Source organism: Pseudoliparis swirei, chromosome 5 (assembly GCF_029220125.1).
Source record: "Pseudoliparis swirei isolate HS2019 ecotype Mariana Trench chromosome 5, NWPU_hadal_v1, whole genome shotgun sequence".
Classification (NCBI taxonomy): domain Eukaryota; kingdom Metazoa; phylum Chordata; class Actinopteri; order Perciformes; family Liparidae; genus Pseudoliparis; species Pseudoliparis swirei.
In genome coordinates this window covers 23,895,089-23,909,133 of record NC_079392.1, presented here as the reverse complement: position 1 = coordinate 23,909,133, position 14,045 = coordinate 23,895,089, and the positions used below count along the sequence as shown (strand labels likewise).

The following is a 14,045-nucleotide window of genomic DNA, read 5'->3' as shown; positions in this document are numbered from 1 at the left end:
TACACTCGTAATTTGTCACGTAATAACTCCGCCCACATTCTACCTACCATATTTCGCAAATTCAAGATTACGTTATTAAAATCTTGGGATTCGATGATGTTTTCTTCTTCTTCTTCTTCTTTTCTTCTACTTTATCGGATGTTTTTGGTTTCCCTCACACACTTATTAGTTGCTGCCTCTTTCGCTGTCAATCATTATGGAGACTGACGGCAATTAAAAGTGAAAGGTTTTGACAGCAGTTTGTTGACACATTCAGAAAACCAATTTGCACCGGGAGCAAGAGGTCTTCGCCTGCATTATATCTTCTATAATAGTATTTATGATATGAAATAGAGATATTATTTCGTGTAATATTTGGAATAAAAGCGGATTTTATATAGAGCCTTCGAACAAAGAACACCCACTAGACCTCCGCCAGTACCTACAATATATATATATATATATGTAGCAAGCCTGAGGCCGCCACCCGTGGGTTTCCCCCCCCAGCACCAAGGATCCGCCAGACCGCAAGAGGGTTGGTTCCACGACATATTTATTGGCACACATACGACACCGAGCAGACCGCAAAACACGTGCCTCTGCTCACCTCTCTCCCTCCACTCTCGAGTGGGAGCTTTTATAAGAGTGGCCTCGGCTGCTGAGTGATTGACAATCACCAGCAGCCGAGGCCAAATCAGACACAGCTGCCACACTCCCCACCACTCGATTTAGGCCGGGGCTCCATCCGGCCTAGCCTACTCCCCCTCCCCCCCCCATGAGAGCTTGGGCGGAGGAGGGCCTCTGGGGGACCGGGCTCAGGACGTGGGGGCTCTGGGGTCGACTGGGACGGGGGGACGGGGAGCTGAAGCCAGCCGAGATGGGGACGGGGCAGGGGTAACTGGCGCCGCCGACGGGCCCCGGGGATCAGGGGTTGGTAGCGGCGTCGGGTCCCGGGGAACCAGGGTCGGCCTTCCGCCGACGGGTCCCGGGGAACATGGGTCGTCGGCAGCTCAGACGGCTCCTGGACCTCGGAGGTTGGCAGCTCCGACGGCTCCTGGACCTCGGGGGTCGGCAGCTCCGACGGGTCCTGGGGTTCTGGGGTCGGCAGCTCCGACGGCTCCTGGACCTCGGGGGTCGGCAGCTCCGACGGGTCCTGGGGTTCTGGGGTCGGCAGCTCCGACGGGTCCTGGGGTTCTGGGGTCGGCAGCTCCGACGGGTCCTGGGGCTCTGGGGTCGGCAGCTCCGACGGGTCCTGGGGCTCTGGGGTCGGCCGCTCCGACGGGTCCTGGGGCTCTGGGGTCGGCAGCTCCGATGGGTCCTGGACCTCTGGGGTCGGCAGCTCCGATGGGTCCTGGACCTCGGGGTTCGGCAGCTCCGCCGGGTCCTGGGGCTCTGGAGTCGGCCGCTCCGCCGGGTCCTGGGGCTCTGGAGTCGGCCGCTCCGCCGGGTCCTGGGGCTCTGGAGTCGGCAGCTCCGACTGGTCCCGGACCTCGGGGGTCGGCAGCTCCGACGGCTCCCGGGGCTCGGGGGTCGGCGGCGGCGACGGGTCACGGGAGTCTGCCACAGCGCCGGCGGGTTTCGGAGGGTTCCGAGGAACAGGCGGCTCTCCTCCGGCTGTGCCCGCCCCATCTCCTCTATCCGGGCCAGTATCTGGCCCAAGCTGCTCATCAGCTCTCCCTCCTGGTCTGGCTCCCTCCCTTGCAGGCACTGGGTCCTCAGGGGCCCCACGTTGGGCTCCAATGTAGCAAGCCTGAGGCCGCCACCCGTGGGTTTCCCCCCCCAGCACCAAGGATCCGCCAGACCGCAAGAGGGTTGGTTCCACGACATATTTATTGGCACACACACGACACCGAGCAGACCGCAAAACACGTGCCTCTGCTCACCTCTCTCCCTCCACTCTCGAGTGGGAGCTTTTATAAGAGTGGCCTCGGCTGCTGAGTGATTGACAATCACCAGCACCCGAGGCCAAATCAGACACAGCTGCCACAATATATTGTAGATATATTTTATATATATATATATTATAATATATATAATATTGTAGATATATTATATATATTTATATTGAAGATATATAAAATATATATATATATATATTATTATATATATATAATATTGTAAATATATATATATATATAATATTGTAGATATATTATATATATATATATATATATGTATATATATATAATATCTACAATAATATATCACCCTCGGTGGGTTAATACAGAATCAGCTCCAGCAATGTTCTGCAACTCTGTCCACATGTGTGCTAACTCCACCTGATGGCCCACTTGAGAACCATCGCTGTTAGGACCCCGGTGTATTATGGGCTCTTACTTTACTTCGAGTGCATCAATAAAGATTATTTCTTTCCTGCAGCAATCGTAAATGCCGGCTTCTGGAGTCCCGGTGAGCATATTCCACTTCAGGAGGTGAGGCGGTTTATTTGTTGTTGTTGTTGTTGCCGCCGTTCATTAGTACTTTATGGACTCCGGCGTGGCGCCTCGTAAGTCGACACTAATGTTCATATTCACAATGAGTCGGGTCTTTAATTCTAAAGATCCGATCTGCCCTTTCTGCATATTTAAATATGTATAAAGCCAGTCAGTCTTTTTTTCATTTTTTTCATCTACCATTCATCACCAAGTTGCCTGTTCGCAGGAAGCCGCGACCATATATGGCAGAGAGGTCGATTTGATTCTCTGGAATGATGCAGTGCTGCTGGGGAGGAAGCCCATTACTCGGCCCGCCAAAAAAAACGAAGCTGCAACCCCAAAAAAAACAGCAAAGCGTCAAATATCTCGAGTTCTGATGTGAAATCCCGCCGGCGACAGCCACCAATCGGCGGCGGCGGTCTGTGAACACTCGACACGCGAACGCGCCGGTGTTGAGTCGTCGCGTGGCTCCAATTGTGCGAGAAGGAATCAAAAACTTTTCCCCCTCCTCTGTTTGGTTTTTATTTATCTGTTTTCTGACAGCTTTCGGTGCAACGAATACACTTCAGTCATCTGTTGCCATGGCAACTGCTGCCAGCATGAGGTGTAGTCAAGAGTCTGTTAAAGGGCCAGCGCGCAGAGAAAGAGATAGAGATGGAAGAGAGATGTTTGTTTTTTAATGTGATTAGTCTTACAACAAATATAAAGAATATCTCCTTTAATGCTCCTCTGAAGCATTACAACAAAGCTAGTTACGGGGTGCATTATATAACTACATGTTTACGTATCAATGTGTATATATTACTGGCTCTTTGAGCTCTTTGAGTTTTGTATTTTAGAAGCCTGAAAAAGAAGGTCCATGAAGGTGAAAATATTTTTTGGGACAGTCGATAACAAAGTGGTTCTCAAAAGGGGGTGCGTGTACCCCTGGGGGTACATGAAAGCACTCCAGGGGGTACATGAGATTTGTAAAAAAAATAAACAATTTAAAATTAGCATCCATTAAAAAAACCATTTAAAAATAGAATATAAGTGTGTAAATTCATAAACAGAATTGTATATATTTTTCTTTTTTTAATGTATTTATTTTGATTTGATAAATTAACAAGACAGGACTTTAAGGATACAATACAAAGGCAAAGGAGAAATAAAAGGTAAAGAATAACAACAAATAGATAAAAACTAATTTGAAAAACCACAGAAAATAACACATTCGCACATCACCAGTCTGACATAAGTACATCTTTAAGGTTGCATCATCATATCAAGTCAGCATCGGCACCAGTGTTTTTAATCTGGGAGGGCAAAGTCCACCCCAGAGGGGTCCACCATGTCTAAGACCGGTTTCAGAACTGTATATATTCTATATTAAATCAGACACTGATGGCACAGCGCTGTGTATTTAAACAAAAATGTCTAGTTAGGGGGTACTTGGCTGAAAAAAATATTTCCCAAGGATTACATCACAAAAAAAAGGCTGAGAACCACTGACAGAGACGATAGTTTGATATCATACACAGAGGATTGACGAGGACGGGTCCCACAGAGACTCACTCGATGATGGTGATGACGATGATTATGATGATGATGATGGCGACACAAGGCTGGAAAACAAAAGTGCTTCAGCATAAAAAAAGGCGACAAAAACAAAACAAAAGGAGGCTAAAAACTCGAGGCTTTATGCAAATGACGAAACAAAAGCGTGTTTTCACACACGCACGACTGATTGTGTCGCCCCGCCGGGAAAATAGAAAACAAAAAGGCCTTTTGGCATCTCATCTGAAATGTAATCTACACTCCAGTGTGGTTTTTTTGGAGAGGGGGGGGGGGGCACTCTGTCTCCGTGTGAAGGTGAGCCCGATCACTGCTTCACAGAGGATGATTCCTCCTCACGCGGCGATGAGTCGTATCACGAAGCGAAAAGAGAGACGGCAACGCGCTTCGGTTCAAATAACCACAACAACCTTTTTTGAACCAGCATCCGCACTCGTGTTTTGTAAGCGATGACATTACCTTTTGTTTTTGTAAACCAACCAGCTATTGTGTTTTCTATTATTCCTGCAAGGTACTCGAACGCAAAAAAAAATCTATTTCCCAAAAGGATAAGCGCCTCGTAAAATGGCCTCCGGTGACCTTGTTTCAAAATCCTTATTTTAATGTCCTTTTAATAACTTATCAATATGTAATAAAGCTTTGTAAAATGTTCATTAACACTACGCTGGGTTAATACGACGATATAAAACAGTTATAAGCACTTATGAGAAACTTGTTGACTGTAGAAAGTATACATTAAATGTGTGTTTTTGTGTTTCATTCCTAAAACGTATTTATATGTAATTATTTATTTACATTTTATAAATCTTGGCAATATGTAATACTCATTCCGGACAGGGAGCTCTATATTGTAGTTGCAATAAGTATCGCTTAATAATAGCTAGTTAGTAAATGCATATTAAAGTAGTTATTCCTTCCTTCCTTCGTTTATCATCACAATGAGTCAGGTCTTTAATTCTAAAGAGCCGATCTGCCCTTTACTTCCTTCCCTCTTTCCTTCCTTCCTTCCTTCCTTCCTTTCTTCCTTCCTTCCTTCCTTCCTTCCTTCCTTCCTTCCTTCCTTCCTTTATCATCACAATGAGTCAGGTATTGAATTCTAAAGATCCGATCTGCCCTTTACTTCCTTCCCTCTTTCCTTCCTTCCTTCCTTCCTTCCTTTATCATCACAATGAGTCAGGTCTTTAATTCTAAAGATCCGATCTGCCCTTTACTTCCTTCCCTCATTCCTTCCTTCCTTCCTTCTTTCTTTCCTTCCTTCCTTCCTTCCTTCTTTCTTTCCTTCCTTTCTTCCTTCCTTTATCATCACAATGAGTCAGGTCTTTAATTCTAAAGATCTGCCCTTTACTTCCTTCCCTCTTTCCTTCCTTCCTTCCTTCCTTCCTTCCTTTATCATCACAATGAGTCAGGTCTTTAATTCTAAGATCTTCCCTTTCCTTCCTTCCTTCAGTCCACACTGGACCATCCTTTATGAAAGTAAAGTAAATGTAATAATGGGACCTGGATGCACTGGAAACTTTTTCTCAGGAAACATATCTGGAATGTCTTGCATCCCTCTGCACTCATCATTCCATCAGTCCCAGGATTATGGACGTCACCAGTAATTGTCATAAGGAGAGCAAAAACTATTGACTGAGGCAGTTCCAGTCATCAGTCATGAAACGGCAAATTAGATACTTTCATCTCCCCTATGACTAATTTGACATGGACTATATTTGTTGTCCAATATGTTGGCTATATGGACGTGACTACTCAGAAATTACCTCTTTCTTGCACAATAACTTGACTTTCAACCCGAGACATCTTTCCGGAGTCGATACTAATGCGTATTTCATCATATTGTAGACCTCGGAGCGAAGTCCGGACGCTCCAGGTTGTCGTAAAAGTCGACTAAAAACACTCGAGAGCTTGTGCAAGTCTTCACGAGCGCAGGAGGAGGTGTTACACCGGCCCGCCTGAGGGGGGCCGAGAGGTCCGGAAGCTAAATGACCGCCGAGGGAGAGCCTGAGTCACGACCACGTCGGTGACGAAGAGAGTGAAGAGGAAGGTGAAGATGGAGGGGCTGCTGTTGGCATGGGCGGCGGCGTGCGGCGACATTCACCTTCCCCATTAATGAACCGCCGGAGGGACTTCGCATGGCCGCCGGGGAGAGAGCGGGGAGGAGGAGGGCGAGGGTGGAGGAGGGAAGTTGTGTGTACAGGGACACGGGGGGGGAGAGATTCTATCCGGCCTCGACACTTTTCCTCCCCTCATTGCCGGTTCAATCAGTAACGCACATTAGGAGTAAATCGAGTGGATAGAAGATGCAGCTGCTTTCAGCCTCGCCGGGGTCAGGCGACGCCGGGAGGACGGTGATGGGGCGGCTGCGTTTTTCTATCTTCGATTGCAATAAAACAAGCGCTTTCTTTTCACGCTCTGCCCAATACGATGTGGACTTCACACCCTCTGTCAGTCGAGAGCGCGGCCTGTTCACCTGAGAAATGACGGAGGCGCTTCACAGAGTTGCCACGGGAAATAATGGAAGTCGTGGGGAAAAATGAGTGTCTTCAAAAGGAAGATATAGACGCGAGCAAATACGTGACCGGTGCAGGAGACACTCGAATGCGTCACCTTGAAGCGGACCGATTCGAAAGAAGAAAGAGAAAAGGCAAACATGCGACTTGTCCTCAAGGTCTCACGGCCGTGCCGTAACAGCTCCATGGCGGATGTGTCATCGAGATAACAAGTGCACATTACATTTAGGACCGTGTGCACGACCAAACTTAAAGGCTAAATGTCTTTTTTGTTTGTTAAGTGGGGGACATAGTGTGGTTTATGGAGTCTGCAGAGTCCGCTGAAGGAAGGATGAGAGAGTGAGAGACGGACAAAGGGCGCCCTCACGTGGTCACATTGCTTCATTGCAGTTGCAGTTACAACATGGACTCTCCCAGTAACACAACATGCAGCAGCTCCGATGCTAAGATGCTACACGCGGTCAAGGCTAAGGGCGTCGGTCTCTTAAACACGGCAGCGCAACATTAATTTAGTAATGCAAAAGGTTTTTAAGCTACATTGTGCCACAATTATTAACCGAACTACCGTTAGCTAACCTTATTAGTCACAGTCGTAGCATGGGTTTTAGCGAGCTAACTGGATAGCGTCGCAGCTGACAGTGATTAACAGCTAGCTAACGGTTTTATTAACGGTTGAGTACACAGCTAAATGAATGGGGGTCGGTTCATGCAACGCTTCCCCTAAAGTTACTAAAAAGAGCTTTTAACTTGTTATGAAACGGCCTCTATTTAATTCTGGTGATTTTATAAGACCTAAACAAACAAGACCATCAGTGATTGGCTGATGTCTATATTGTAATTCTTAAAGGAACAGTGTACAGGTTTTAGTGGATTCCCACTGTAGTAGCTTTAAAAATGACAATTAATTCCTTTTTTGATGTTCATCTCTGGCCTGGCTTACTTAGTTAGAAAGATATTTATATTAAGTTATATATCTGAAGTAACACAAATAAAACATCTCAGGGGTACATATTGTACTTTTTGCTCTTCTAAGTATCAGAGGTAAATATTGTACTTTATACTGTACTACATCACATCGGTACATATAAAAGCTCAAGTTATGACTGAATGAAAGCAGAATCAATACTTTGGCTTTGGTGTGTGCAGTTTAATGTTTTATTGCATTTTAGATTGTGTCATACAATATATATATATATATATATTAGTGCTGTGAAAAATAACGCGTTAACTCAGTTAATCCAATTACAGGTTTAACTAGTTATTATTTTTTAACGCATTTAACGCATGCGCAGAATGAGCTTCCAATCCGTCTGTTGTTGGTCGTTGGGACGAAAAAAAAGTAACTTGCAAAATGAGCTTCCAATACACCACTTCAATCTGAACTCTGTCCGCTCTCATGCAGACGGTCTGTTCATCGGTAATGATCCTTCCGCAGGTTCACCTACGGAAACCTTGTTACGACTTCTACTTCCTGTAGATCAGGGTCTCAACACGTCGATCGCGACCTGCCAGTCGATCGCGGCGTAGTGTTGGTAGATCGCATGACATTAAAAAGATTGGCCCGCCCCCTGACATGTTCTCTATAGCACGTCTTTGTTCTTTTATTAAACTAAACGTCTGTTGTTGATCGTATCTCCACAGCAGCATGTCATCTCTGTCTCTTCGCGTTGCGTTAACACTTATCGATCTCCGTCTGGCGCGCCATAGAGCTCCGTGCGCGCGCATCGGGACCGAGCAAAAAAAAGTCACTTGTCAATCTGTCCACCTTTAGATTGTATCATGGTGGAGTTAATGGTTGACAAACAAGAGAAAAATGCTCTGTTTAACCCTAACCCTGTTACCTTTACATTTACTAACATATTTTACCCTCGGGGTCAATTTGACCCCAGCAATTAAAACCTCCAGAAAATTATTAGAATTAATATTGTTTCCCAAGTTTAAGTGTGAGGTACTTTATGTTTGTTTGTTGACTACCTAAATAGCCCTTTAAATAAATAAAAAAGTTGATATTTCTGATATGTTTGACACAGTGAAAAACAGCCTGGGGTCAAATTGACCCCAAAGAACACCAACATTAAACATTGAATGGGGTCAAATTGACCCGAAAGGCAACAGGAGGGTTAAACATTCTGTTTAGGATGAAGATGTATTAATGTTCCATATGGAAGAAAACTGCTAAATAACTGCTGAGTTGCAGCACCATTGTATAGAAGAATGTATAAATGTATATATCCGTCTTTTGTCATAAATCTCTATGTTCTCACAAAATATACCGAGAATATCGGTAATATGTGATTAATCATGATTAATCCACAAAAACCTGTGATTAACCCGATTACAAATTTTAATCGTTTCACAGCCCTAATATATATATATAATTTAAATGTATTTGAGAGTTGTCAAACCCATCTCTAGTTTTCAGCCTGCAAACTTCCACCACCGGATGGCAGTGTCGTTTTTGCCTTTTCTGTTTGTAACAGGAAAACTAATGTGCAGTAGGACAAACTGAGCTCCACACCTGCCTGGTGGAGATGCTCTCTCTCTCTCTCTCTCTCTCTCTCTCTCTCTCTCTCTCTCTCTCTCTCAGATACAAGTCAGACCTGAGGGCGCTCCAGAGCTCCCGGCATGCTGTACTCATTTGTATGGCTCGTCAGCGCTGATCCAAACCATATGAGGGGCTGAGTGGATCTGCAGAGACCCCGGTGAAGAGACAGGGCCACCCACAGCCATCCTCTCGCTGCTCTCTTTTGGTCTTCCCTCCCCATCCGAAGGTCAGGCGGCATTCCTTCGGTGCTCTGGGGATCTGCGTCTGAAGAAGAAGGCAACATCATTCACAAAGACACTGACACTACAACATATGCTGCCTTCATTTCTCCTCCCGCGTAGATGAAAGGGGAACATTAAAACCTGGCGACAGACAGATGGGCAGACTCTCATGACTTTGGCATCTCGTACCTCTGGGTGCCGGGAGGTGAACGAGTGCAGGAGGAGAGAGGAGAGAGGAGAGGAGAGGAGCAGATGTTCTTATCAAACATGATGCTGAGGCAGATGATAGCCTCTGGTTATCTGAGTGTGTTTTTTTTAAAGAGCTCACTGTGTCTATGTTCACAATATTCCACAGTTCTTGATAAGCTCTGTTGTTGTTGTGTTTATTGAACTTGATGTATTGCTCAAGGGCAGACCACCTTCACCCCGCCCCCCTCTCTCCCCCTCCATCTCTCAGTATTATTGTAACCGCAGCTGTCGAGGGAAATATCAGCTTTAAAGAACCCAGACAGTCATTTAAACCAGGCAGACGACGTTATCTATCCAAGGACTGTCGCTGCGGATTATTGTTATTTTTCTTCTTCTTTGTATTCATTTTAAGCACAATAGGAACCCGAAGTTTGAGTCTGCAAAGAGACTCAAAAAGATTATTGTTTGGAGCCCGATAATGAAGATAATGAAATAAGAAGGGCCACGTTTCCCTCCAGAACCGACACAGAGCAGCTTTATAGACGGAAAACGACCTCCGCTCACACAGTATATATGTAATATGTAAGCGTTATGAATACCTCTGAGTTGTGCCACATTAAAGAGACAAAACAGAGCAAAATATCCACTACTTTAAGTCACATTCAGAGGTTGTTATACAATAAAGTGCTTTCCCAGATTCCTGAACAGCTAATTCAATAAGTCAACTCAATAATGTATGAAAGGGAAAAAAGTTGAATACTGAAAAGAAAAAAATATATCTAATCTAAACTCCACTCGCACTCCCTTTTTTTCTCGGCCCTAATTATCCCCTTAATGAGTTTAATGCGGTGTGAAAACGCTCAGTGAGGTCATGTAAGTGCCCGGCGTCTGGAGCTGGAGGGCATGGATCATTTCCCGACTCTGGAAATTGAGTCAGAGTCAAACTGTGTCCTGCCCCGGCTTATGACTGGCTGAGAGCATCGCCCATCCCAGCAGCATAATTCCATCTGGGCTAAATATTTATACAGAGGGGGGAACGACATCACTTATCCACAACACATTCATTCACTTAAGAGGCAGCGCTCCGTCCACAGTGGAGCCAGAGTCACCGGAGGAACACCACGCTGCTCCTTGCTGATATTTGCAGAGAGAGAGAGAGGAACGTTTTTCAGAGTAAAAAGAAACAAACAACAAACTAGAGTTCACGATGATCTGTCTCGTCCCTGTTTTTGGGCTGATTCTCACTTTGTATCAGATCGGAAAGAATCCTGCTAGCGGTGAGTGGACTTTTTTTATATTCATATTTTGAAAAAGTAGCATAATGAATATTCTTGCATTTATCATAATAATGAGGTACTTTTTTTGTACTTTTATTTGCTTTTTGAAAGAAGAAAAAACCACTACAGTACAGGTGTTATCTAGTCTTTGTGTGTGTATACCTATAAAGGAATAAATGCACAATATTAAAGGCTATGTATTATCATTTTTAAGCTCATTTACTGGACGTTAACAAAAAGACATCCATTTGAAAGTAACTGAATGATAATCGTGCACTTTTTACGTGTTTGTACACGAGCGTCTCAACTTGTTGTCTCTCCAGCTGGGATGTGCTGGCTGCAGCAGAGTCAAAACCAAAGGTGCGACATGGTGCTGATGAGAGGGGTGACCCGGGAGGAGTGCTGTGCCGGCGGCCGCCTGGACACAGCGTGGTCCAACAGCAGCCTGCCCATGAATGAGGTCAGCCTGCTGGGCTTCCTGGGAATCGTCTCCTGTAAACCCTGCAAAGGTAAACAAACAGACCTTTTGAAAAAACAAAGAAGGGAAAAAAAGAAACTTAATTGGTTGAATCTGCCAAGTAGAAGTCATAAATCACTCGCGCTTTGCTTTGGTTCATCACCGCTGTGGGACACGGCGTGAGTCATCGCGTGTAACCCGAAAGGTAAATGCTGTCATAAACCGCCCGAAAAAACCCACGTTTTAAATTCTTCACGGTCACATTGTGAGTAAACACTCCGCCGGCCAATGCAGAGAAGTGATCACCGTCCACAGTGTGCGGGGTGGACGTCGTGTTCCGGCTCGGGAGAGAAAAGAACAGTAACACGTGACCCGCCGCTCGCTATGCCTCCTCTAGACACCTGCGAGGGCGCGCGCTGCAGCCCCGGGAAGGTGTGCAGAATGAAGGCGGGGCGGCCCCAGTGCGTGTGCTCCCCGGACTGCGCTCACATCACCCGGAAGCACGCGGTGTGCGGCAGCGACGGGAGGTCGTACAAGGACGAGTGCTCCCTGCTGACGGCGCGGTGCATGGGCCACCCGGACCTGGAGGTCATGTACCAAGGAGAGTGCAAAAGTAAGGGCGCGTGATGGTGGTTCTGGTTCTGGATGACCCACAAAATATATATACATGCATGTATCTGTATAAATATATATATATATATATATATATATATATATATATATATATATATATTTACATATATATAATATATATATTTACATATATATATAAATATATTTACATATATATATATATTTACATATATATAAATATATATATAAATATATTTACATATATATAAATATATTTACATATATACATACATATATATATATTTATACATATATATATATTGACATATATATATACATATATATATATATACACATATATATTTATATATATTTATACATATATATATATATGCATACATATATATACACATATATATTTATGTATCTGTCCTTGTGTATCTTCAGGGACACTCAGTCATCGTCGTGGATGCTCGTCTCCATGTTGCCTGTCAATCACTTCATGCTCCTACGCATTAAATTCATTCTTCTTCTTCTTCTTCTTCTTCTTCTTCTTCTTCTTCTTCTTCTTCTTCTTCTTCTTCCGCAGAGTCCTGCTCCAACGTGGTGTGTCCCGGCGCGCACACCTGCGTGACCGACCAGACCAACAGCGCCCACTGCGTCATGTGCCGCGCGGCGCCGTGTCCGATCCCCATGCCGTCCGAGCAGCCGCTGTGCGGCAACGACAGCGTCACGTACCCGAGCGCCTGCCACCTCCGCCGGGCCACCTGCTTCCTCGGCCGCTCCATAGGAGTCCGCCACTTCAGCCACTGCAACAGTAAGGCCCCCAAAAAATAACCGTCATTGTTGCCTTCTTCTAGTACGTTTTTTGTCTTGCACCCTGACTCTCTCTCTTTCTGGTTCGCAGATCCTCCTCGGAAAGCTCAGCACTTCGATGGCAGCGAGGAAAACGCGGTCTAGGGGGGATTCTCCCGACGTCGGCCTTTTTTAAAGTCGGATCGACAAACATTCCCACGTGCCACGCCGCTAGCTTCCCACGATGACCCTGTTTTTATTTTGACAATCACTCCCCCACCTCCGTTGGAAGACATGCAAAAGTGTAAAAAGAGTGAAAAAAGCGTTAATCTCGTGTTAGTTTGCGAAACAGAGGCAGATTAACGTGTGTGTGTGTGTGTGTATGTCGAGGCATCTCATTGGCTGTGGGAGAAGTGTGCATATTGTAAATAGAATACCGCTGCTATTTATTGGAGAAGGTATCAAACTCTATTTATGTTTTTACCCTAGTAACACATCCATATATACCCTCGGGAAAGCTGATGCATACAAATTTATTTATTGCTAGTTTTGTTGTTGTTGTTGTTGTTTATTGTGCATGTACATTAGCGGCCACCAGCATGTGGCATTTTACAGCTGTTTTTCATTTTTCACTTTTTACCCACAAACAAACACCCCCTCCTCCTCCTCCTCCTACCGCAGAGCTGACGTAAAGTGTCGCTTTTGGAAAAGCTGATCCCACTTTATATTCCGCCGACGTGGTTTCAGTTCACCGCGAACAAGAACAGGAATGGCTACAGTTGTCTGTTGTCTGGAGTTGAGGATGGCTGAGCCTAAACAACCCCCCCCCCCACCCCCACGCCGGTCACAGTAATGATCCAATTAAAGCTTCAGACTCAAAGCAGATGTCTTCATCTACATGATGGAACCTCTCCATGACTCTCCTGTAAATAACAGTCTCACGTGCACCTCACCTGTGCACCTACTGTGAAATTTAAATGACAAATGCATTAACATATTTTTGTATTTTTGTACTGCCATTTCTAAAACAAACATAAAGTTTAATAACTGTCACACCGTGTCCTCTCTCTCTCTCTCTTTTATTTATACTTCCTGCTTTGCAACCTGCTTCCCATGCACCTCAACATATCCTCTGCATTGTGTGTGTTATTAAAAAAACATTATTTTTTTAATAAATCGCCTTAATCAGAGCCAGTTTCGGTCAAATGAGATCATGCCTCTGCAGGGGCGTTTGTCTGATCCAAAGAATGGGGGGGTGGGGGGCTAAGCCCCAAGGGGAGCATTCTTTGGGGGGGGGGGGGCCCCGGATATCCGATTTTTGTAGACAGAATTTCAGCGTCATAGTGATATTTAATGTTCATTTTGACCCTGTCGCTGAGATAAAGATGAACTAGTTCAGGGTCCAATATCCCCTCGGTCAGACCTCCTCTCCCGTGCGTGCCGTGGCCCGAGTCGCCTCATGTGAGGGCCGAGAATCAAAGCCAGGCCGGGCGGCTCTCCTCGGGGATCT

General features: G+C 45.3%; 1 protein-coding gene across 1 annotated transcript; it reads left to right on the top strand.

Annotated features, from left to right (window-relative positions):
* Positions 1-10,548: 10,548 nt before the first annotated feature.
* On the top strand, positions 10,549-13,588 carry fstl3 (follistatin-like 3 (secreted glycoprotein)). Its single transcript, XM_056414754.1, has 5 exons — positions 10,549-10,710; positions 11,034-11,219; positions 11,565-11,780; positions 12,330-12,557; positions 12,648-13,588. The coding sequence occupies exons 1-5, from the start codon at positions 10,641-10,643 to the stop codon at positions 12,698-12,700; spliced, it is 753 nt and encodes a 250-aa protein (XP_056270729.1). The 5' UTR covers positions 10,549-10,640; the 3' UTR covers positions 12,701-13,588.
* The last annotated feature ends 457 nt before the right edge of the window (positions 13,589-14,045 follow it).